Genomic DNA, 22932 nt, shown 5'->3' on the forward strand with positions numbered 1-22932 from the left:
AATGGTTTTTACTGCTACCGGTGACCGTATTAAACTTTGTTAACTAATGTTTATCAATATCATTTTAACATTTAACACATTGTGATATATAAAAATAAAAAATGTCAATAGAGTGCACGTTACTTACAATTTTATTTTTAGGAGTCTACTTGTTAAAGATAAAACTTATACCCTGAGCAGTAACTGAACACTTCTGGGAAATAGGGAAGCACTTAGCCCACTTTACCAAAGCACAGCTCAGTAACAAACAGTAGCCGGAACGAACATGCCAAAATCTTTCCAAAATAATCACAAGTGAATGAGTCAAAGAAATTGATGCATATGTTTACGAAGAAAGTAGAATATGGTACTACTACCAGCTATATAAATATATTAAGATCCTTAAGTTAATATCATTATTAATTTATTTACACAACTCCATTTTAATTTTCCCTATTAAGCAGATTCTAAAAAGTACACGTTTATCGCAATAGACAGCAAGTGAATTACATACCACAACACAATGTGCTACGTATACCACATTTGGAAGAAATAGCACACATTCCGAGTTGCTGCATTTTTAAAAACAGCCTCTTTTTTTGCAAAGTGGTTACACTATTTTAACATCTGGATCATATTTTCAACATTTTTAAATTAAATTTTTTCAATTACTGACATTTGATCTCTAATTTTTCTAAAAAGAAACTAGACTCGTTTTATGAAACAGGAGACTTTGATTATGTCTCTAATCATTAGGTTCCAAAAGTTCTTTATGTTTGTGGCCATTTTTAAATCAGGGTTTATATTGAATTAGTCCGGACTGCTGTGTAATCTGCATAGAATAGTTATAGTGCACCACACCAATTTGCTGAACTGCTGTCCTCTAGAACCTACTCAAGTTCGAATTAGATACCAATTTAGCAGAATTAGCAAACTGTGAAGAAGCTGAACGAGAAATTTAAAGAGTTATATCTTTAAAAGGTTAATAAATAAAATTGGAAAAGCCTGAGCTTGACTTGTCTACTTCAAGAGCAATAGAAAGAGTTATGTAGGGAAGTAATAAATATGCAAATAAAATGTTAGGATGTTTAAGTGAATATTGAGAAAAGTTATATTAAGATTGTGAAATGCATAAGACTTCATTTAAAATACCTTGTACTTTGCCACCTCAATACAAAAATGCTGCTGCTCTGGAATCCATTTAAAAAAAGAACATCGAGGTATATTCTAGGGCTGAAAAGGAATGTCCTAAGCTTCAGGATAAGGACGGAGAAGGCGACAAGGAGACCTGATTCAAGCATTCAAAATCCTTATAGGTACCTACAAAAGTAATCCTATGGACTTATTTTAGTGGATCCCCAGGGTTGTGGTTTTAAAATTAAAACCACGTTTTACCACGTCGCATTAAAATGGGAACGTTTCACATAACAGGTTCTGGGAGTGTGGAAAAACCTACCAAGCCACAATGTCAAAGTCGTTACCAATTTTCTTTTTAAAAAAGCTGAAGAAAATGAGAATACTTACTAGCAATCAGGTGAGCCAGAAGGGCCAAATGTCCTCCTCTCCATTGTAAACAGTGCTATAGCTATGAAGCATGTAAAATGTGCAGCTGCTATAAAAGTTACAACTGCAAACATTGTTTCAGCAACATTATAGGATAATGAATACTTAAATGGAAGCTAGGCCTTTCCAGTTGTTTCCTGTGGATACCAGTCTCTTAGTTTACATTTCAGCTCAAATCTATAATTCCATAATTACCTTCAAAGCCAACATTTTCCGAGTCTCCAGACTTGTGTCCTTGGTTTCAGAACTAATCATCTCCTTTACAACCATGTTGTAATCGCTGGGATCACACACAATGGTCACACGGACATGGTTCTTCGCTGCAGCACGCAGCAGAGTAACGCCACCTGAACCATGAAGGAGATGGAATACCAAAGATATTATAATCAAACTTCATCCTGAAAAGGAAATGCATTAAAACTGGTTCAACAAATTTAACATTGGCAAAACATTTTTTATCCATGTCCCAGGTCTCAACTATGATCCCACAAGAGCACACAGGCAGAAATAAAAAAGTGTAATCCAGATGTTCTGAACTGCCTGTCTTCAAGTCATTCATCTTTTAATGCTTTACAGGTGCCACAGTCACTTGATGGATGTTCAGTACTGATTCAGTATGCCTGCAAGCATCCAAAGGGGCGCCACTATCTCACTCAAAGACCTCTGACCAACTGGCTCCTACTCTACTGTGTGAACCTAGGAATATCCCAGTCAAAGTCAGCCAGTGACGTGACCCACGCTCAAATGTTACCACAGAACTCAAACTGCACTAGGGCAAGTCAAAACAGACTTTAACCTCCTCGCTGTTGATACTGACTTTCATATTATTTGGGCACAAGTATAAATGCCAATATGAACTGTATAGCTGATCAAAATGAAGAGATGTTTTGTCTCAGGTATCTGTAATATTAGGACATATTAATAGTTCTTAAGAAAATAAAAATTTAGATATGGGAATGAAGAACATATGGTGGGTTTAACTGTTATGATAAAAATGGACAAAAAGCCAGACAAAATTTACTCCTGAAAACAAAGAACTGTTTTATCCACCCACTTTTTTCAATGCAGAAACTAAATGCTGTATATGTACTTAAATAGCTGGTATTACTGTATTCCACTTTCTTTGTAAATGTGTTTTATTAACACCAGAATCACAGCAGGTGAGAAAGACAGAAAAAAGTGAACGCTGTTTTTTTATGGTCTGTAGCTCAAATCCTGCTTAACTAAAAATAAGATACAAGAAGAGAATTATTGGACAATGTTGTGAGGCTAAAGAAATTAATAACAATATTAATTTAAAGATCTAAATATATTGTAACGCATACGGCCGACATTACAGGTCATGCGAGCCGGCTTGCCAGTACAGTGACGTCACCGGCTTTCCGTGTGAATAGCAGGGACCTCAGCCACCAGGCTGGGGAGAGATCTCCCTTTAGCTCAGCTGGCTGGTTCCCTATTGAGTGACGTCGAAAGCCCGGGTTCGAGTCTCCAGTGGTATTACTGTACTTCACATTCTTTGTAAACACGTTTTATTTTTAATTTAACTCATTCACACATGATGAACTTGACATGCAGGTGTGCAGGCCTGAAGCAGAGTTAGCAGCTTCAGATTTAAAAGGTTATTAATAATGTCTTCAGTGTCGCATTAACATTGGAATGTTCTTCCAACTGTAAAAAGAGGCGATACATGTGTCTCCTCTATACATTTTCAGTTTACAGACCATCCAAGATTATTTTTTTATGAAGAATATCTTCCATATCGCATTCAAATTGGAACGCTTTTCACAAGTGTAAATCCACCTATTTTCTAACCGCTTTATCCAGGACAGATAACAGTTTCACCCCTCCCCCTTCCCTCTGCCTGTCTGACCTCTTTTTAACCCTTCCGTGCCTGAATCGCAAGAAATTAGACAAGAAGAGTATTATTGGACAATGTTGTGGCTCTAGCGGAATTTCTCTGTAAACTTAAAAGTTAGAGGAGTCAAGTTGTGTATCGCCTCTTTTTACACTTGAAAGAACATTCCAATGTTAATGCGACTGAAGATATTAATAACCTTTTAAATCTGAAGCTGTAAATTCTACTTCAGACCTATAAACGAGATCTAGTACCTGGTGCAGTTTTTACAAAAAAAATATTTTTAATTGATTGAATCCCAGGTGTTTCATGTTCTTCCTTAAATTGTTGAGCGCAGTGTCAAAATATTTCCATTTGAAAGGATTCATATGAAAGGCAGTGACATCAACGTCCTGAGGTGTGTGTGGCCCAGACACCAGCTAGCTTCAGGACAGAGCAGGCAAGCCGGTCTAGCCTTTGTCACTAATGAAACCACTAGATAAAGAAAAATATAGAAATCCCTACATTACAAACTCCAAGCGTTTCATTTTGTCTATTGCTACAATATCGACAGCAGTGTAGTTACAAGGAACATTTCAAAAGTTTTCCAAAAGAATCACATTTGAACGAGTTTTGATAATAGAGTCCCCATTACCCCCATTTTGACTTAAATCCCAAACGCATTTAATTAAATGCCTTTATTTATTCACATTCTGACAATGCAATGTAAATCATTATCTTTGTCTTCTAAGTCCCTCAATTAACTTTAAGCATAGCTTTCTCATCATTTAGATTTATTTTTCATACCATCATTAAACAAAGCATGAGCGTATTGTACTTCTTCATGGGATCACACGTTGAAAGATTAGATTGTAATCTTTTTATTTTTAATTTTAGAAAAGTGTCATCTATACTAAAAAGTTGCATTTAATACCACTTGATAGTTATATTAAGAAATAAGAATTCAAGTTTTATACTGTTTAGACTTTTAATCATTTTAAACTGTATTACAGCATCTTACACATTAAACATGAAAAAGTCGGTATATTTTATAAAAGTATGATTACGTTTTTTTAATGTTTGTAATCGCTATTCTTGCAAGTACAAACACAACAAACTGGAATGCTACAGAACCCTGAACAGGCAATACACACTAGCCGAATATAGCCGTGTCAGTCTTCTATGTAAAAAAAATCATGGACATCATGGGTGCTGTTTTTAAAAAGCTGTTGAGTAAAAAATATGAATTTTCCTGCTGAATGAAAACAGGAAATAAAGTGTTTCAGATATCAAACAGATTTATTCCAGTGCTTACACTCTGGGTAATTGGAGACTGCGCTGTTCTGCTTCCTATGGTTCCTATCGCTTGAAGCAGTATTGAGCAGTATTCTCGTGTTATGAACATGTGTACACAGCGGTCCCCCAGTATTCCAGTTAGTGTGTAACTAAGCATCGATGAAAAACCTGAGGTTTACAGAAAGAGAATTATCTCTCTTATAGTTTTATGTAAAGGCTGTGAAAATTTTCACAAGTCAAGGTGTTTAAAATGCATTTCGTGATATTTAGAACCATCAACAAATTCAATACAGTGTCGATAATATTGTCAGTAATAATATCTGTAACAGTTTTAAATTATTTGCTATTAATAAATGACTTAGCTTCGAACATATGTGATATTTTGAAATATAAAAAATGTCAATATTATGGACAGTATATTTGCTATTTTAGTTTTTCAAAGAAATGTTTATTTGTTAAAAGAAAACTCATGGCAACAGCTGGGTTCGATCCTCCGACCCAAGACATATAAGTAGGCTGGGCAAACGATTTTTAATTTTTTTTAAAAAGAAATAAAAAATGAGATATAATGATGTGTTCCTGCTTAACTTAGACATTGCACGACTTTAAAACCTATAAAAATGGGTTACGAGAGTTAAAAACCACTTTTTATGCGCGAAAAATGGGTGATTTTTCTTCCTCGTGATCAGCTCAGAATCTCTGTGTACGCTGTAAGGTTTTTACTTCTTAATTAAACGTTTAAAATACACGAATTTCATAAAGACAACACACGTTTCGAAGAGAAAAAATCCCATTCTTTTCTCTTCCTGTTGTGTGAAACTCATCAGCAGGTCTTTTTTTCCCAATCAGAGGCTCTGAAAATAGCGTACCGCCCACTGCGCTCCGTCAGAGAGGGGCGCGGCACCGAGAGATGGAGGAGGCGCGGAGCTCAGCAGTACAGAACGAACGTTCTACTGCCTGGAGCGCTTATGGCAGCGATCGCGTCTGCATTTATAACTTAGTTTTTAAAATTAATCAAGCAATATGAACCATCTCTTTTTACTTTTAAGTCACTTAATTATAATTAAGCACAGCTTTCTCACCACCTAGACTACTTTTTGATACCATCCTTAGACAAAGCAGAAACTTCTTGTTCTGTCTAATGACATTACAAGTGGAAAGATTACAGAATTTAATCGTCTTTAAATTTGTTACGTTATACATTTTAGAAACGTTTCTTCCATACAAACACCACAAAACTATTCTCGATTGTATTTCTGAATGGTATGTTACACTTAGTTCACTGTTTTAATTACACCTAATTAAGAAAGTTAGGTGTTAGCATAAACTATAAGCAATCAATATTAAATTTAGCACTGTAATAAGTTGTTGCACTTTCCCCCGCATCTTGTAAAAATATATTTTCATTGTTCAAATATACATTACATCTGACTAAATATAATTCAAAATATTTTTCTAACAATGTTAACTGTTTATAAATAATAAATTGTATTAACTAAAGAGTAGGATGGCACAGTTGTTAGTATGCTTTTTGTTTTGTTTCTTTTTCATAAATACAACAGTAGTACCTGATGTCTCGGCGCCTTTCAAAATTAAATTATGCATGCAAACCTGTGAACTAGAAAGATAACTAAGATATCCATCCATTTATAATGGTGGCAAAGTGGTTAGCATTGCTATCTTGGAGCACTAGGGTCCTAGATTCAATTCCTGCCATCCTGTGTGTGTGGGGTTTGCATGTTCTCTCTGGGTTACATGGTTTTTCTCCATATGTGTGATATGACTCCCTCTCGCACTTCAAAACATACTGGTTAGTTAATTGGTTTATGGGAAAACTGGCCCTGGTGTGTGTGTTTGTGTCTGTCTGTCCTGTGATGGACTGGCGCTATGTCCAGGGTGTATTCTGCCTTGTGTCCGTTGCTTACTGGGATAGGCTCCTAATCCTCTGTACTGGATAAAGAGATTAGAAATGGATGGAAGTAAAGGCACTGTGTGGATTGAACTATACACAGTGTTAGAAACCCACTATGAAATGGCAGCATCTCACTGAGAATAAAATATTTTATAGTGCTGGCTTAAGTAAACAGCCTTTCCACCTCTCTTGCACATCAGTATCCATACCTAGTTATTTAAAGAAAATGCCTCTAATTATAAACATCTTAATATGCTGGCTCTGTGGATCCGCATCAGCGATGTTTGCCCATTCCTTCAATTCATGTGCATCCAACACACAGTTCAATGCTAGCAACTACACAAAATCTAAAATACAATCCTCATTTCAGTATCTATGTAAACATACACTCAGTTAACTTCATCATCTTAATCAAAAGTATGCCTAACCCCATTAGGAAGTGTTCTTGTTATCAGTGTATTCCTCAGCTATCCCAATATTATCTTCTTACCAACATCTCTAGTTTTTTATCCTGCAATAACTCAGCCAACACTTAAATCTCGAAAAGCTGCTTGTGTTCATTTCTTTAAATCACAATATCATGTGTAAATACTGTCCATATAATACTCTGCATTGTGGAATAATAGTTTATTTTAAAGGGAACTAGAGAAACTAAGAACTAGAGAAATCAAGAAAGGCTTTTTTTTCTAGAATTAATAAATGCACATCCTGTTCACTGGGGAAATTAAATCCACACTGAGCAATCTTCAATATGTTCAGAATATGACAGCGAGAATCCTATCAGGGATGCATTACACCTGTTTTCAAGTCCTTGCATTGGTTACCTATCAGGTTTCGAGTCAACTTCAAAATCCTCATCCTCATTCAGTACCTACAGTATATGGCTTATTATCTGTCTACTCCCCACCTTTGTCCGTCTGACTCTGGTCTTCTAGCTGTCCTCAAGAACATCTACATTCTGTGGGTGACAGGGTCTTCTCTAGCTGCACCCCAGAGCTCTCAATTTGTATTCCCAGTGATATCAGTCACGTACCCTGAGTGCATTTAAATCTAACCTCAGAACCTTTCTTTTCAGAAGACTTAGTGTCTGTATCTGCTTCATTTTCTAATTTTGGTAGCACCTCTAACTGCTTGTCTTTCTTATATGCATTTACTTTGTAATCTGTGGTCCTTTTATCTGTTTTTATATCTACTGTAATGCTTTGAGATGCCACTTTTAAAGGTGATATATAAAATAAAGTTTTTTATTATTGTTATAGAGAAACATGATCAGTTTTCCCTGGTCCAGATAAAAAGATCTAAAGCATACTAGTTTGTCACTCTTCTCATTCCCTTTGCTAAATAACTTTTCATACTAATCTGATCAATCTAACTGCCTGTTTTCTGTGCTTTCTCTATCCTGCTAGATTTGCAATTATTCTGAACATTTTCTTCTTGAAATAACTCATTTCTAAATACCTTTTTTCACTGTTAACATCTTGCAGCAAAGCTGCGACAAAATATACACTAAGCACAGTTCATCCTGCTACCAACATTGAATAACAAAATCTTAAGATTTCTATATTTATGTCTTTATTTAGTGGTTTCATTAGTGACAAAGGCTAAACTTTCTTGGAAAAATGTCTTTTATGTGTTGCAGAAAAAACTGACTTGCTTTAACAAAGTATGTTTACAAATCCTTTCACCTGGCAATCTACCTGAATGCCCAACTATCTGAGAAGCCCTCCATGAAACCATGGTTGCTATTAATTCATTTAGGGCTTATTGACAGAATTGCTGTTTTTTATGCATGCTAATTTTCTGATTCCTCACTCTGTTTCATGTTTATAGATAAGACTTTATTGATCGTGAAGGGAAATTGATGTACATGATGAACATGTTTGCATGTTCTTTTGTAACATACACCTTTTTGTGATTTTTTTTGTATATCTAAGCAAGTGTTCCTGCATCCCTCTTCTGCACTTTAGTCATGGCTTTTTTTCTGTTTGCTTATTTCAAAGCAACACCTGCTCCATTTCTAAAACTTTTTACTCATGTGCATTTTTGTATTTTTTACACCTCTAGCACTTTAACATCCTGAATTTTCTTTTGCCTTAATTTGTAGAATGAACTTGAGTTTTAGCCTAAAGAAGTTTTCATTATCTTTTGTTTCTTGTCCTACAACTGTTATTATTGATCACCGAATTATTGTTCTTAACATGACTTCATTCAGCCTTTCCTGAACGTCTATGACAGGCAGAGAGAGTGCTGTTTCTGGTGCGATCTTTTGCAGCTGACATTTCACTGTTTTAAACGAACAAGAAATTAGATTGCTCATAGATCACTTATCCTATATAAACACAGCGTAATTGCCCTCCGAAAATCCTCTTTTTCTTGTTCGTTTTAGAGACCTTGATCGAAACTGATTTTAGATGTCAGAAAGGATTTCTTTTCTCTGTATTTCCTACATTGCTTTGTCGAGATTTTAACTTTATATCTAACTTTATATCTAGGCTCAGATTTCAACTATAAATCGTACAGTAATTAATAGCAGTAAATACTGATGTTTTGCGCCCTCTTACCACAAAAATATATATGTTTTGTAGCTGGGATGAACTTTATTTCATACGCGTAGCTACTGCGATTCGGACACGGACGGTTAAACATGGCGGCAAATCAGACACCCAGAGAGGGGGGGGGGGGGGGCGTCTTCTCGCCTCCATAACTAAAATGCCAAATAGGAGTGGCTTAAGCGACATACACAGTCGTGTAACTGACAGTTTGAGGTAGCCTATCGTGTAAATTTCGCTTTGTTGCTGATAGGTTAAGCTTTCGAAACTCTGCCCCAAAGTCATGTGACTGGTTTTTCGCCCTGTTTCGTTGGTTAAACGCAATGATCACAAGCACCACCATGTTTACTGGGATGTGTAGTTTTTAATTCCGTTTGAATTATAACTGTACGTACTGTCTTCGTATTTGGCCAGGGCTTTAAAGAGAGGGCGCGCCAAAAATTTTCGGTGCCGTCGTCTCCGCTTTAAAGGTACCCCCGTCGCGGAAGAATTCGATCTCGGGACGTTTGCCCAGCGTAATATAAGGCACTTGCTTAGGCCATCACGCCACAGACGTAATCATGTGGAAAGGAGTGAAACTGAAGCACACATATGCAGAGAAAGTGCATCATACTACTATTTGAGCTACAGTACATGCATATAATTATATCGTTATTAATGTCTTTAGATGCGCGATACCATATTATATTCCCTATTAATCAAATTCTAAAAGTATGCTTTTGTTTACTCAGATAAGAGTATTCGCAGAAAAGTATATAATAATAATAATAAACTTTATTTTATATAGCGCCTTTAAAGGTGGCTTCTCAAAGTGCTTTACAGGATGACAATAACAATAAATAAGAAGACTACAACAATAAATAAGAAGAATACACAAGATAAGACAATTACAATTACAGCAATACAACAATAACAATAGAGGAGACCGTGGAAGGTGGTACTAAGAAGAGCAGAGGGGTGAAGAATGGAACCAGTTAAGTAAAGGCTTTTCTGAAGAAGAAGGTTTTGAGTCTGGATTTGAAGGAGTTTAGAGAAGGTGACTGTCTGATATCCTTGGGCAAAGAGTTCCAGAGCTTGGGGGCATAGCAGGAGAAGGCCCTGTCGCCCATGCAATATAGACGGGCTTGGGGGACAGTAAGGAGGGCAGAATTTGAAGAGCGGAGGTTGCGAGGTGGGGAGTAGGGCAATAATAGTTCAGACAGGTATTGAGGTTCCAAGCCATGTAGAGCCTTATAGGTGGGCATGAGGATTTTAAAGTCTACACGGAATTTGACCGGAAGCCAGTGCAAGGACTCCAGGATAGGAGTAATGTGAACACTTGCACTAGACCTGGTCAGGATTCTGGCTGCTGAATTTTGGACATACTGCAGTTTGTTCAGAGTAGATTTAGATACCCTAGCGCGTAGAGCATTGCAGTAGTCAGTTCGAGAGAATACAAATATGTTGATCAGCTTTTCAGCCACAGTTAATGATAGCATAGGGCGTAGTCTTGCGATATTTCTAAGGTGGAAAAAAAGACGTTTTGACAGTATGCTGTACGTGTGGGTCGAATGTTAAGCCAGAATCGAATTTAACCCAAGGTTTTTCAATTTTGATTGAAGCTCAAGTACAGAGCCATCTACAGATAGGGTTACAAGACTGGCTTTACGAAGTTGATGGGGGTACCAATAAGCATGACTTCAGTCTTGTCACAGTTAAAATGAAGGAAGTTTTGAGTCATCCAAATTTGTATGTCAGAGATGCAATTAGATAGAATAGAGACAAACACATCAGTGTCATGTTTGGTATGGATGTATATTTGAGTATCGTCAGCGTAAAAATGAAAGCTGAGGCCATGTGATCTTAAAAGCTGACCAAGTGGGAACATGTAAATGCTGAAGAGCAAGGGGCCCAGTATTGAGCCCTGGGGGACACCAGACTTGACAAGACCAATTTCAGACCTGTACCCATTGAGAGAGACAAAGTGACAGCGATCAGTGAGGTAAGATTTAAACCATTTGAGGGCAGTGTCAGAAACTCCAAACACAGTCTCAAGACGAGAAAGTAAGATGTTATGGTCAACAGTGTCAAAGGCAGCACTGAGATCAAGAAGGATGAGTATGGAAAGAGAACCAGAATCAGAAGCTATTAGGAGATCGTTGGTGACTTTGACCAGGGCGGTTTCTGTGCTGTGAAGTTGACAGAAGCCAGATTGGAGGGGTTCGAAAAGGTTTGTTTGTCATGAGGTGGTTATGTAACTGAAGTGTGACAGCACGATCTAGAATTTTAGAGAGAAAGGGTAAGTTGGAGATGGGGCGAAAGTTGTTAAGATTGTCGAGAGCCATGTTAGGCTTCTTTGGCACAGGGGTAATGGCAGCAGTTTTGAGGAACGTTGGTACAATGCCAGTGCTCAAGGATTCATGTATAATATTGAGGACAATGGGACAGAGAGAAGAGAAACAGGACTGGAATAAAGTGGTGGGAATGGGATCTAAAATAGATGTGGTGGGTTTCAAGCACGTAACTAGTTTGTTTAGGGATGCTGAGTCAAGAAGAGAGAAGCTGGTGAGACGGGAACCAGAGAAGTTGGATGAGGAGGGAGGAGGTATGGAAATGATATCCGTAGTGGAGAGAATGTGATGCCGGATATTGTCAATCTTAGAACTAAAGAAATCTAAGAATGTGTTGCAAAGTTGTGATGAGGCAGGTAATGTGGTAGGGCAGTTTGGCTTGAGCAGTCTGTTGATGGTGGAGAAAAGATGTCTGGGGTTGTTTTGGTGATTTTCAATGACGTGAGAGAAGTAGGTGGATCTAGCAGACTCTATAGTAACCTTATAATCAGATAAGTAATCTCTCCAGGCTTGATAATGTACATTTAGGCCAGAAAGACGCCACCTACGCTCAAGTTTGCAAGAGGCTGCCTTCATGAATCGCAGATGGTCATTGTACCAGGGGGCAGGGCGAGAGAAGGAGATGGTTCGAGTTTTTAAACAATTTTTGCCATTCTCTTCGAAAAATTCATTTGAAATATGTACTCTCCTGTAGTTCCTGTTGGTAGCGGCTTACATAACAGAAAGTCCTCATGGGACATACCCTCAAACTCGTATCTAACATAAATGAGTGAATTGGCCAAATTGACTACAGACTCAGCTAATTGCAGTGAAAAACATCTGCTCATCTTAACGCGCTCTGTCAGCATACTTTTGATATAATTTCAATAGTTCTATGAATGACCGTGTCTTTCAGGGGGGCAGCAGGTTGAGCTGTTTAGCAGCTTTTTCTCCACACATCATACGTGTCAGCTCTTTTGCCAACGGTAAATAAGGTTCTTCAAAAATAGTGTGGAGCTTACCTGCTTTAGCAATCCGCAAGCTTGCATTTTTCCCCGTTTCCGTTTTTATTTCATGTGCATGGGAGCGAAACGCAGATACGCTCTGTGTATTTTTCTCAAATTAACTTAGAACAGTTCTTAAATATTTTTCTGTTATCTATCACGCTTTCCTGTGCTCACAAGATTACAAGCGTTAGTAGCACGTATTTCTATGCATTCCTGTGTTTACAACATTGCCATTGTTCCAAAATCACGCACATTTTCCTACCTCCCTATTTGCTGGAGATAGTTTTTTTTAAATACAATTGGTCACTTCGTCCATAGCACGCATTCCTATAGAGTGGTATAGAATTACAGAGTATCTCGTGTCCACTGAAGTATTAGCGCGCACTGTATCGCAGTACGTAGGCTGCATATTCGACACGTATTAAAATAGAAAATAAGAAAACCGTCCCGATTTTTCACCGCACACAACAAAGTTCTATGGATAATATGGCGTACCAGCTGGCGGCGCGCCACTGTACCACAGTTTGAGAACCACTGCTCTAGAGGGTCAGAGGAAGAGAAACAGGATAAGGAGGACAGAACAGAGTTTGCAAACCTTGGGTGATCAATTGATCGCCAGTTGCGGAAATTTACAGAGCGTGGGGAGGAGGTGTTAGAAACATGTAATTCCAGATTGAAGAGAATGGCTAAGTGGTCAGAGAGGCCTAGATCAGGGGGAGAGCAGTGGGAGACAAAGGAGTCATTTGCAATAATTAGATCTAAGGTGTGTCCTTTGTTATGTGTAGGGGTACAAACAAACTGAGTAAGGTCAAAGCATTCCAAAAGAGAAAGGAAGTCTTTAGCCGGACTGGAAGAGGTTGAATCAATGTGTATATTAAAGTCCCCTAGAATAAGGATCCTTTTAAACTCAAGGGATAAGAATGAGAGAAAATCAGCAAACTCACCTAAGAAGACTCCACTGGGTTTGAACTTAGTATGGTCAGAAGGAGCATGTAAAAATGTTTCCAAAATAACCACATGTAAGACTTTCATGCTTAAAATGTTTAGGAAGAAAGGTAACTACCAATACCATCCATATACAGTTTACATAATGTTTATGTTCCTAAAATTAATATCATTTATGACCATCAGACACGTTATGCTCCACTTCTTTTTGCTCAGCTACTAAAATGTTCCTTAAGTTGTAAAATTCCATATAAGTATTCAATACTAAGCGGATTAAAATATGTACAGTAAAGAGATTAAATGATTTAATTTTTTCACTAACGACCAATGCACCACAAGTGCCCCTGTCGGTAATTTTGGCCAGTCAATTATGGACCGCGGTACTACACAGTGACTTGTGGGTAACTGTGTGCAGTACCGGTTTGTACCGCATTTTGAATGGCTGCGTCTGTAAATAGAAGGAATAGGCAAACATACAGTAGCTGATGCTGATCCACAGTGCCAGCATCTTAAGATGTTTAAATTTAGAAGCAATTTGTTTAAACAACAAACTAGATATGTATACTGATGTGCCAGAGAGGTAGAAAGGTTGTTTCCTTAAGTCAGCACTTGTATGTATCCTCAGTGAGTAACTGCTGCCATCTCATAATGGTTTTCATTTTTTAGAATTTTTCCATGTGTAATGTCATTAAGAATAAGCTCCTGCTTTGTTTAATGATGGTTTCAAACATGAAACGAACTTGGGAGAAAACTATGTTTAATGATAATTGAAAGACGAACTTAAAATAAATGATTTACATTGCATGATTAATTTAAAAAAATAAGTTTTAAGTTTTAAGTTTTAAAGGCAGACATGCTCGGTGCCATATGCACTTCAAGCTGCAGAACGGTCTTTATGTATTGCTGAGCTCCACGCCTCATCTCTCTCTAGGTCCCGCCTGTTCTCCAACAGGAGCTCAGTGGCCCATATGGTACTTTCTCAGTGAGCTGCCGATTTTCTTCACACCACAGGAAGAAATAAAGTGATTTTTTCTGCACGAAACTGGTGTTGTGTTTACCAAATGAAATTGTTTAATTAAAAGTAAAAAACTTACAGTTGACACAGATTCTAAGCTGATCACGAGGAAGAAGAGGAAGAAAAATCACCTGTTTTTCATGCATATAAAGCATTTAACATACTGTAAGTCACGCAATGTCTAAGTTAGGCAGGAACACGTCATTTTCTTATTTTTTATTTTCTTTATAAAATGAAAGAACCAGTTTCCCATCGTGCTGTACAGTATTATATTTTTTATGTTTTCTAGAGACTTTAGAATGCTTAAAATGACTGATGTGTAAAAATGTAGCATAATGCATGCTGTGGTGAAAAAGCGATTGAGCACATTAAATCTTTCCTCCTATCAAAAATTTATCTGAAAAACTGAAGATACAGAAAGTTTCTCAAATTAAAGAGAGGTTGAACCCAATGAGTTTGTTATTCTGCTTTATATGGTGAGGTTATAGAGGATGTAACAGCTCTAGTAACCTGACCATATTATTAAAAATAAAACCAGTGAAAATTTTCACAAATCACACTCTTTAAAATGCCTGTGATTTGAATTCTCCATGTCATTTTTTGCAAAGTTATTGACATCTGAAGCATCGTGATTCATAAATGTGTTACAAGAAAGCAAAGCTTATGAAAACCAGAGAAAACAAATGACCCTGAACAAAATACAAGCAGTTAGAAACTTAAGAAAATAATATTAATATGATCAGATACATTATTATAGTTAAGTTTCAGTGAGCTTTTAAATACCATTTTGTTATTGATTATAATTATAATACATATATATACACAATCTCGTTTTAATGCTTGTTGTAAAGACTTGTGTTAAATTGCCCTATGGAGATGAAAAAGTATTTTTAACTAAATTGATTTAAACAGGTTGAACTGGGTTTTAACCCCACTGCTGACAACATTCATGTTTGCTCATTTATGTTTTTAATATCACTTAACATTGAACATGTTGTGATATAAAATATTAAATGTACACTTTTTGAATATATTTATATTTTTAAAACAGGAATCTGTTTCTTAGAAGAAAAACTTGCACCCTAAGCAGAAATCCAACCCAGACCTTCTGGTTAATATTCACACACTAAATCCACTGTACCCAAGCGCTGCATAGAAACATTGCCGAAACAGATACTGTAAGTCAAAATCTTTCCAAAGCAATCACAAGTGAATGAGTGAAAAAATTGATGGAAATGTTAACAAAAAGTGGAATACGAAAATACAATGAGCTATATAAATATAATTAAATCTTAAATTAATATTATTAATTTCTTTAACTACACAATTCCATATTATATTCCCTAATTACGGATTCTAAAAAGCACACGTTTTTTACTGCAATAACGACAGCGAGTATTCATAGAAAAGGTTAAAACATTCTAGCTTTTTATAAAGTATATAAACTTAATGTAGTCAGAACAAGCATGTCAAAACTTTTCCAAAATAACCATAGTAAGTGACCAACCGATTCACAAAATGTGTATAAAGAAAGTGGAATACTGGTGTGTATTTTAATATATTTATATTCCTAAATTAATACCGTTTATGATAGAGAGATGTTATGCTCCTGTTATTTTTCTGCTAAGATACCAAAAAATCAGTTTAATAGAAAAATTCCATATTAATATTCCATATTAAGCAGATTTAAACATGCACAGGAGAGAGATTAAATGAAGCAATCGTTTCACTAACATCTAATGCACTATTTTGATGTATTTTTAACTTTTTAATTAAACATTTTTAATTAGAGGAGGGGAGGCATGGAGTTCAGCAATACATCAAAACCGTAATGCAGGTTTACATTGAGCGTGTCTGTCTGCCTTTAAAATTTAACATCTTTTAACTTGAAGTCTTTTTAAATCTCATTTAACATTTTCTCATATCTGTCTCTAGAACTTGACTGTAGTCCACCTGTGGCAAATTCACTTGATTGGACATGATTTAGAACCTGTCTTTATAAGGTCCCACAGTTCACAATGTAGGGCAGAGTACAAAACAAGCCATAAAGTCCAAGAAACTCTCCGCAGACATTCGAGATAGGATTGTGTCAGTTCATAGACCTGGAAAAGGACGAAAAAAAATTGGCAATGCATTGAAGGTTCACAGGAGCACAGTGGCCTCCATCATTGTCAAATGGAAGCTTGGAACCACCAAGACTTCCTAGAGTTGGCCGCCTGGCCAAATTGGGTATTCGTGCAAGAAGGGCCTTGGTCAGGGTGGTGACCAAGAACCCAATTGCCACTCTAACAGAGCTTCAGAGTTCCTTTGTAAAGATGGGAGAACCTGCTGGAAGGACTACATCAATCAGGTCTCAATGGTAGAGTGGCTAGACAGAAGCTCCTGAGTAAAGGGCATATGACAGCCCGCCTGGAGTTAGCCAAATGGCACTTAAAGGAATCTGAGAGCATGAGGAAAATGATTCTCTGGTCTGATGAGACAAAAATTGAACTTTTTGGCCTGAATGCCAAACGCCATGTCATCCATCACCTGACTAATACCATCCCTACTGTGAAGCATGGTCGTGGCAGCATTATGCTGTAGGGATGCTTCTCAGTGGCAGGGACTGGTAAAACGGTCAGGACTGAGGGAAAGATGAACATAGCCAAATACATAGAGGTCCTTGAAGAAAACCTGCTCCAGAGCACACACAACCTTGGACTAGGACAACGATTCACCTTTCAGCATGACAATGATCCGAAGCACACAGCCAAGATAATGCTGGAGTGGCTTTATAGCAAATCTCTGAATGCCCTTGAGTGGCCCAGCCAAAGCCCTTAATTTGCAGAAATTCCTAAAAACGTGTTTTCACTTTGTCATTATGAAGTATTGTGTGTCGATTGAGGACAAAAAAGAATCAATTCAATCCATTCTGAAATAAGTCTACAACACAAAGTATGGAAAAAGTGTAGGGGTCTGAATTGACCACAGATGGACTCCATTCAAGTTTAGAGTGATCAAGAAAATTAGATACATCTAGGTTCAAAATGAATTGTGATAGCAAAGGAGGTAAATACTGATGTAATAAAGAGTTAAAAAAGTTCTAGCGAGCTACAATGCTTCCAGTTCAGTAGTCATACAGTCCTCAAGGTTCTGGGAGTACTACTTTACCCCGTTTTCCTTTCTTTCTGGTACTTGTACTTCTGCTGACCACTCTGTTGCTTAGCAACACTGGTGAGAATGAAAGACTCAATTCAATTTGAGCTTAATTTGCTATCCCGCCAAGTGTTTGCACCTTGTGTACACAATAAGGACTCCTTTCTCTGACCGAACTTGTGTTAAGTTTCCAATTCAACAATACTTCTCAGAAAAAGATGCTTCAGTGTTTTATTTGCAACTAAAAATTAGTTTTTCTTCAAATGTATTTTGCACGTCTAATTTTAAATGTGACTTGTGAGAAAACTGTAGAACCACAATGTTTTATGATTTCTTATTTAACAAATTGGGTGAAGAGAATATCCACGATATATCGCATGATATTTAGCGAGGCGAGAGCATAGGCATTCATTTCCCTGCTCCCGCTTCTAAACTTTACCAACAGTTGGTACAAAGTACCCTTACTCAAAGACCATGTCCCAGTTGTTGCCCTTAACCCTTTCTCCAAATCCTTCTGTGACATAGCACAAGTGTGGACTTCAAGTGCACAAGTATTTAAGTGTACATCATAAAAAGGATAATGGGACACCCTTACATGCTATCATCTGCTGGTTACAAGGCTCAGGGTCAAAATGCTTTCTGTTGTTGATGCTTCTTTTCCAGTGGCTAAGTGCATGTCGACAATTTTTTTAAAAGAATTTTTTCAGTCTCCACTCGCAGTTTGATTAAATTAAACTTCATTACATCTATCCCTGCACAAAAGTAGTGACACTGTGTTCATTTGTGTTGAGCTGGCTCGACTCAAAACAGGTAAACTAAGGAAAACCTGATGATGCCACTCTGTGCTTCTTCAAAGCTTTGTACTACTAAATGCATTTCATACCGTCTGTCCCAGTACAAAATTGACAGTACTTGGAACATAACTCATTTATTCACATTCAAAACAAACTAAATAAGGTAAACTTGGCAATACCTGAAATAAAAGCTTTGTCAAAACTTCATACCTACAATACACACACTATGAATCTAAAGAAACCTAATGAAATTGCTTTTAGATAAAATGAGTCTTAAAAGTGTAAAAAAGTACTAACGTGAATATTTTATTCTCCATGGCAACTTTTCTCAGCTTTGATAAGCTAAAACATGAAACGTCAACATTCAACAAGTTATTGGGCATAATTCCCTTCACTGAAGTCCACTCTGATGCAGACTTCAGAGAAGGGCACATTAACGGCGCATTGGGGGCACTTGTGAACATCCTTCTGAAACACAAACTTACAAATGTAACACCCTTAGCCCTTCCAGTCTTGAGTAGGAACATAAATATGCAAAGCTATACTCAGTACACAACTTAAATCGTATTGTGACACCTAGAGGCCTTGGGGTGTTACATCAGGCACTGCTTTTAAATATGATGTTTTTAAAGCCATTACGTACACATTTAATAATCAAAATCTAAATTGTTTTCCCAATTACTATTTATACAGAATTAGTAATAGTCCTGCATGAGAAAAAATATACTGTGGTATACCGACTGACACCCTGAGCATTCGAGATTGCTGCATCTGTGGATGTATTTCTATTTGGGTTTGCAATATAAAGTGTAAAAAATCCAAGGGGAATGAATACTCACTTCCCATGTTAAAAGAAGTTTGAGTTCCTTTAGGCTTGGAAGTGCTATACAAATGTAAGGAATTAATATAGAATCACATTATCCATGGCACAGTCTGATGTCCTAGCAAGACAATAAATGGCTCTTTCTACAAGAAATGCATGCTTCAATCTACTGCTTATCATAATCTTACCAATATCAATCTGTTCCACAGCCTCTTCCATAGTGATAGTGGGGGAAGAGATGGCCTTCACAAATGGATACAAGTTACACACAACAACCCTAAACAGTAAAAAAAATAGTTATCTGAAGAGTCACTACTTTTGTGAATTAGGAAAAACAAAGTATGGAAAAGACTGAAAACCTGAGGAAAACTGCAAAAGTTAAACATAGATATTCCAATACTATTGTTAATCTTAAAACCCTAAAGTACAGTAGATATAAAAGGTCTACATATCCTTATTGAAATTGCAGGTTTCTGTGATGTAAAGCCAGAAATCAAGATAAATCATGTTAGACATTTTTCCATGTTTAATGTGACCTTGTTACCAACAAAATTCTAGAGAAAAACAAATAGATAATAATTAATAATTGCTTACACTTATATAGCGTTTTTCTGGACACTCCACTCAAAGCGCTTCACAGGTAGTGGGGACTCCCCTCCACCACCACCAATGTGCAGCATCCACCTGGATGATGTGACAGCAGCCATAGTGCGCCTGAATGCTCACCACACACCATGATTGGTAAGGGCCAATGGGAAATTTGGCCAGGACGCCGGGGTTACACCCCTACTCTTTTCGAGAAGCACCCTGGGATTTTTAATGACCACAGAGAGTCAGGGCCTCAGTTTTAAGTCTCATCCGAAGGACGACACCTGCTTACAGTAAAGTGTCCCCGTCACTATACTGGGGCATTAGGACCCACATGGACCACAGGGTGAGCGCCCCCTGCTGGCCCCACTAACACCTCTTCCAGCAGCAACCAATTAGGAACAGGTTTCCCACTCATTTTTACCAACAAAATTCCAAAACTTTTCCATGACTTTTCTATAACTTCTAGCCAAATTTCCATGACTATATTTCTGCACTTTCATAAGTTGGGTTTACAACTGCTACAACAATTTGAAGGATTTAGAGCAATGGTATTTAATTCATTCATTGGGCCGCTGTCCTGCATATTTTTCCACTAAGTGCCAGGTGATGTAATGATTAGTCTCTTTTCAGGTGTGCTAGAGCTTGGTTAGAGGAATACTTTCATTTGAAATACATTCTTGCATGGCATCACTTTTCTTTTACCTGAACAGCATGTTTACTCCTAGAACATTAGCCACATTCCTCATCAGTAAGCCCACATAGGCTAGGAAAATATATGGTCTTTTTCATTCCTGAAATGCTTCACTACGTAAACACAAACTGTTTTCTATCTGAATAACTTCAAGTATCTCAATATCTTAATATCTTGACAAACTGAACATGAAATATTAATATTGAAAGGTGTCATTTGGGAATCAGATCAGTCTCAATGGATTTTTTAGTCCACCCTCCGAGAGTGTGTTGTGCATCTTTTCCATAATGTCATGAGCACTGCATACCCCATAAACTCCGAGCCTACGTACCTAGTTTTCACTTCTCCACCATCCCAAATCTTCACATGTAAATCCATTTGCATGAGTTGCAGTGCGTGATTAAGTCTCATCAAAATGCAGGGCATATCCCGCTCGTCGTAACACTTCTCCGACAAGCAGCAATGTAAAATAGGGAGCAATGCCAAAAGTGGTCGAACATGCATATTGTTTCAGCACAATGAAAGGTACCAATCAGTAGAGGGGTATAAAAGAATATCTAAGGCATTGGACGCACCCTGGAGCACTGTGAAGACTATCACCAATAAATGGAGAAAATATGGCACCACAGGGACATTGACAAGATCAGGACAACCCTCCAAAGTTTATGACGGGACAAGATGAAACTTATCGGGGAGGCTACAAAGAGGCCAACAGAAACATTAAAGAAGCTGCAGGAATTTGTGTCAGGTACTGGTCACTTCTTACACGTGACAAAAATCTCCCATTAATCTGTACGTCTGGGCTATGGGGTAAGGTGGCAAGACGGGAGGCATTTCTCACAAAAAAACATCCAAACCCATCTAAATTTAGCAAAAAAATACATTCAATCACCCCAAACCATGTGGGAAAATGTCTTACGGTCTGATGAGACAAAGATTGAACTTTTTGGCCTTAATTCTAAAAGATATGTTTGGTGCAAAGACAATACAGCTGATCATTCAAAGAACACCATACCTACTGTGAAGCATGGTAGTGGCAGCATCATGCTTTGAGGCTGCTTCTCTTCAGTTGGGACAGGGGCTCTAGTCAAGATAGATGGGATAATGACTAGCACCAAAAATCAAGATATTTTGGCACAAAACCTGCTGGCCTCTGTCAAAAAGCTGAAGTTGAAGAGGAATTTCAACTTCCAACATGATAACGACCCAAAGCACACATCCAAGTCAACCAAGGAATGGCTTCAGAAAAGGGAGATCAAAGTCTTGGAATGGCCCAATCAGAGCCCAGACCTCAATCCCACAGGAAACCTATGGAATGAACTAAAGAGGACTGTGCACTGGAGATCCCCTGGTGACTTGAAGGAGCTTTAATTTTTTTGCAAGGAAGAGTGGGAGAAAAATGCAAAGTCCAGGTGTGCAAAGTTGATAGAGACTTATTCACAAAGACTTACTGCTGTAATAAATGCAAAAGGTGCTCCCAGAAAGTATTAGTTGGGGGGATAGGTGCACACTTATGCAACCAGGGTGTTGTAGGTTTTTAAATTCATTTTTCCTTATAATTATTTGTTTTTCCCTTGAATTTTGTTGGTTGCAAGGTCACATTAAATATGGAAAAATGTCTGACATTATTTATTTTGATTTTTGGCTTTACATCACAAAAACCTGCAATTTCAATAAGGGTGTGCAGACTTTTTATATCCACTGTAGGTTAGCCAAGTGGAATCCATTAAAAATGTGTTAATGGAACATGGGAATTATTTTAGTGTTTTAGGAATTTGTTTTAGTGTATCGACAAATGAAGTCTTGTTCCATTAATAAACTATAATGCTTCTCATGTGAAATTCCAGTTCATGTGGTTCATTCACAATCAATTACAATAAACCTCATGAACTTGTGACACACACACCCAACCATGCAACCAATCATTTTTCTTGCTGCTGTAAGTGGCTATGCACGTAATTAGTGTTTAATTTGAGGACAACATTTTTCACTGTTTAACTTGAATGTGCATGATCAACCTCCTGATCTAAATGTATTGCAATCAATTTGACACTCTTGAAGACATTATAGAATTAAACCTCAGAAAACATTCTTTTAAAGTTTTAAAAAACAAATTATGCAAGCCCAAGTCTGAAGGAAATATTTTTATTTAGCAAACTGAACTTTCACTTCTCTTACCTCACAAGGTTGAAACCTAGGTTATCCATATCAGAGTTGTCAGAAGAGGTGTTTCTAGCCAAAATACCTGGAGAAAAGAAATCAAATGTCTCATGGAACTTAAGAATTAGAACGAGTTAAGAATACAATATTAATGGATACACTGTCCCATGGAGTAAAATGTAAGAAAATGTGTAATAAAAAAGGCACAGGAAAATGATTAATTAAGGTAGTTGCTGAGAATCTATGAAGGTCAGATTTATAAAACAAATATTCAAAAGATTATCAGGAGTATGTTAGACATGCCCTAATTCAGATATTACAAATAAAAA

At 37.2% G+C, this 22932-nt stretch overlaps 1 protein-coding gene across 1 annotated transcript in view; it reads right to left on the minus strand.

Annotated features, from left to right (window-relative positions):
• The window catches only part of atic (5-aminoimidazole-4-carboxamide ribonucleotide formyltransferase/IMP cyclohydrolase), a 99979-nt gene that overhangs the window by 63245 nt on the left and 13802 nt on the right, over nt 1–22932 (minus strand). The window contains exons 4-6 of the mRNA XM_088607214.1: nt 22622–22688; nt 19350–19438; nt 1738–1889 (exon numbers count right to left, since the gene is read on the minus strand). Coding sequence (XP_088463340.1) covers nt 1738–1889; nt 19350–19438; nt 22622–22688 — 308 coding nt within the window. The remainder of the gene's footprint in view (nt 1–1737; nt 1890–19349; nt 19439–22621; nt 22689–22932) is intronic.

Source organism: Lepisosteus platostomus, chromosome 14 (genome assembly GCF_059453375.1).
Source record: "Lepisosteus platostomus isolate fLepPlt1 chromosome 14, fLepPlt1.hap1, whole genome shotgun sequence".
NCBI lineage: Eukaryota > Metazoa > Chordata > Actinopteri > Semionotiformes > Lepisosteidae > Lepisosteus > Lepisosteus platostomus.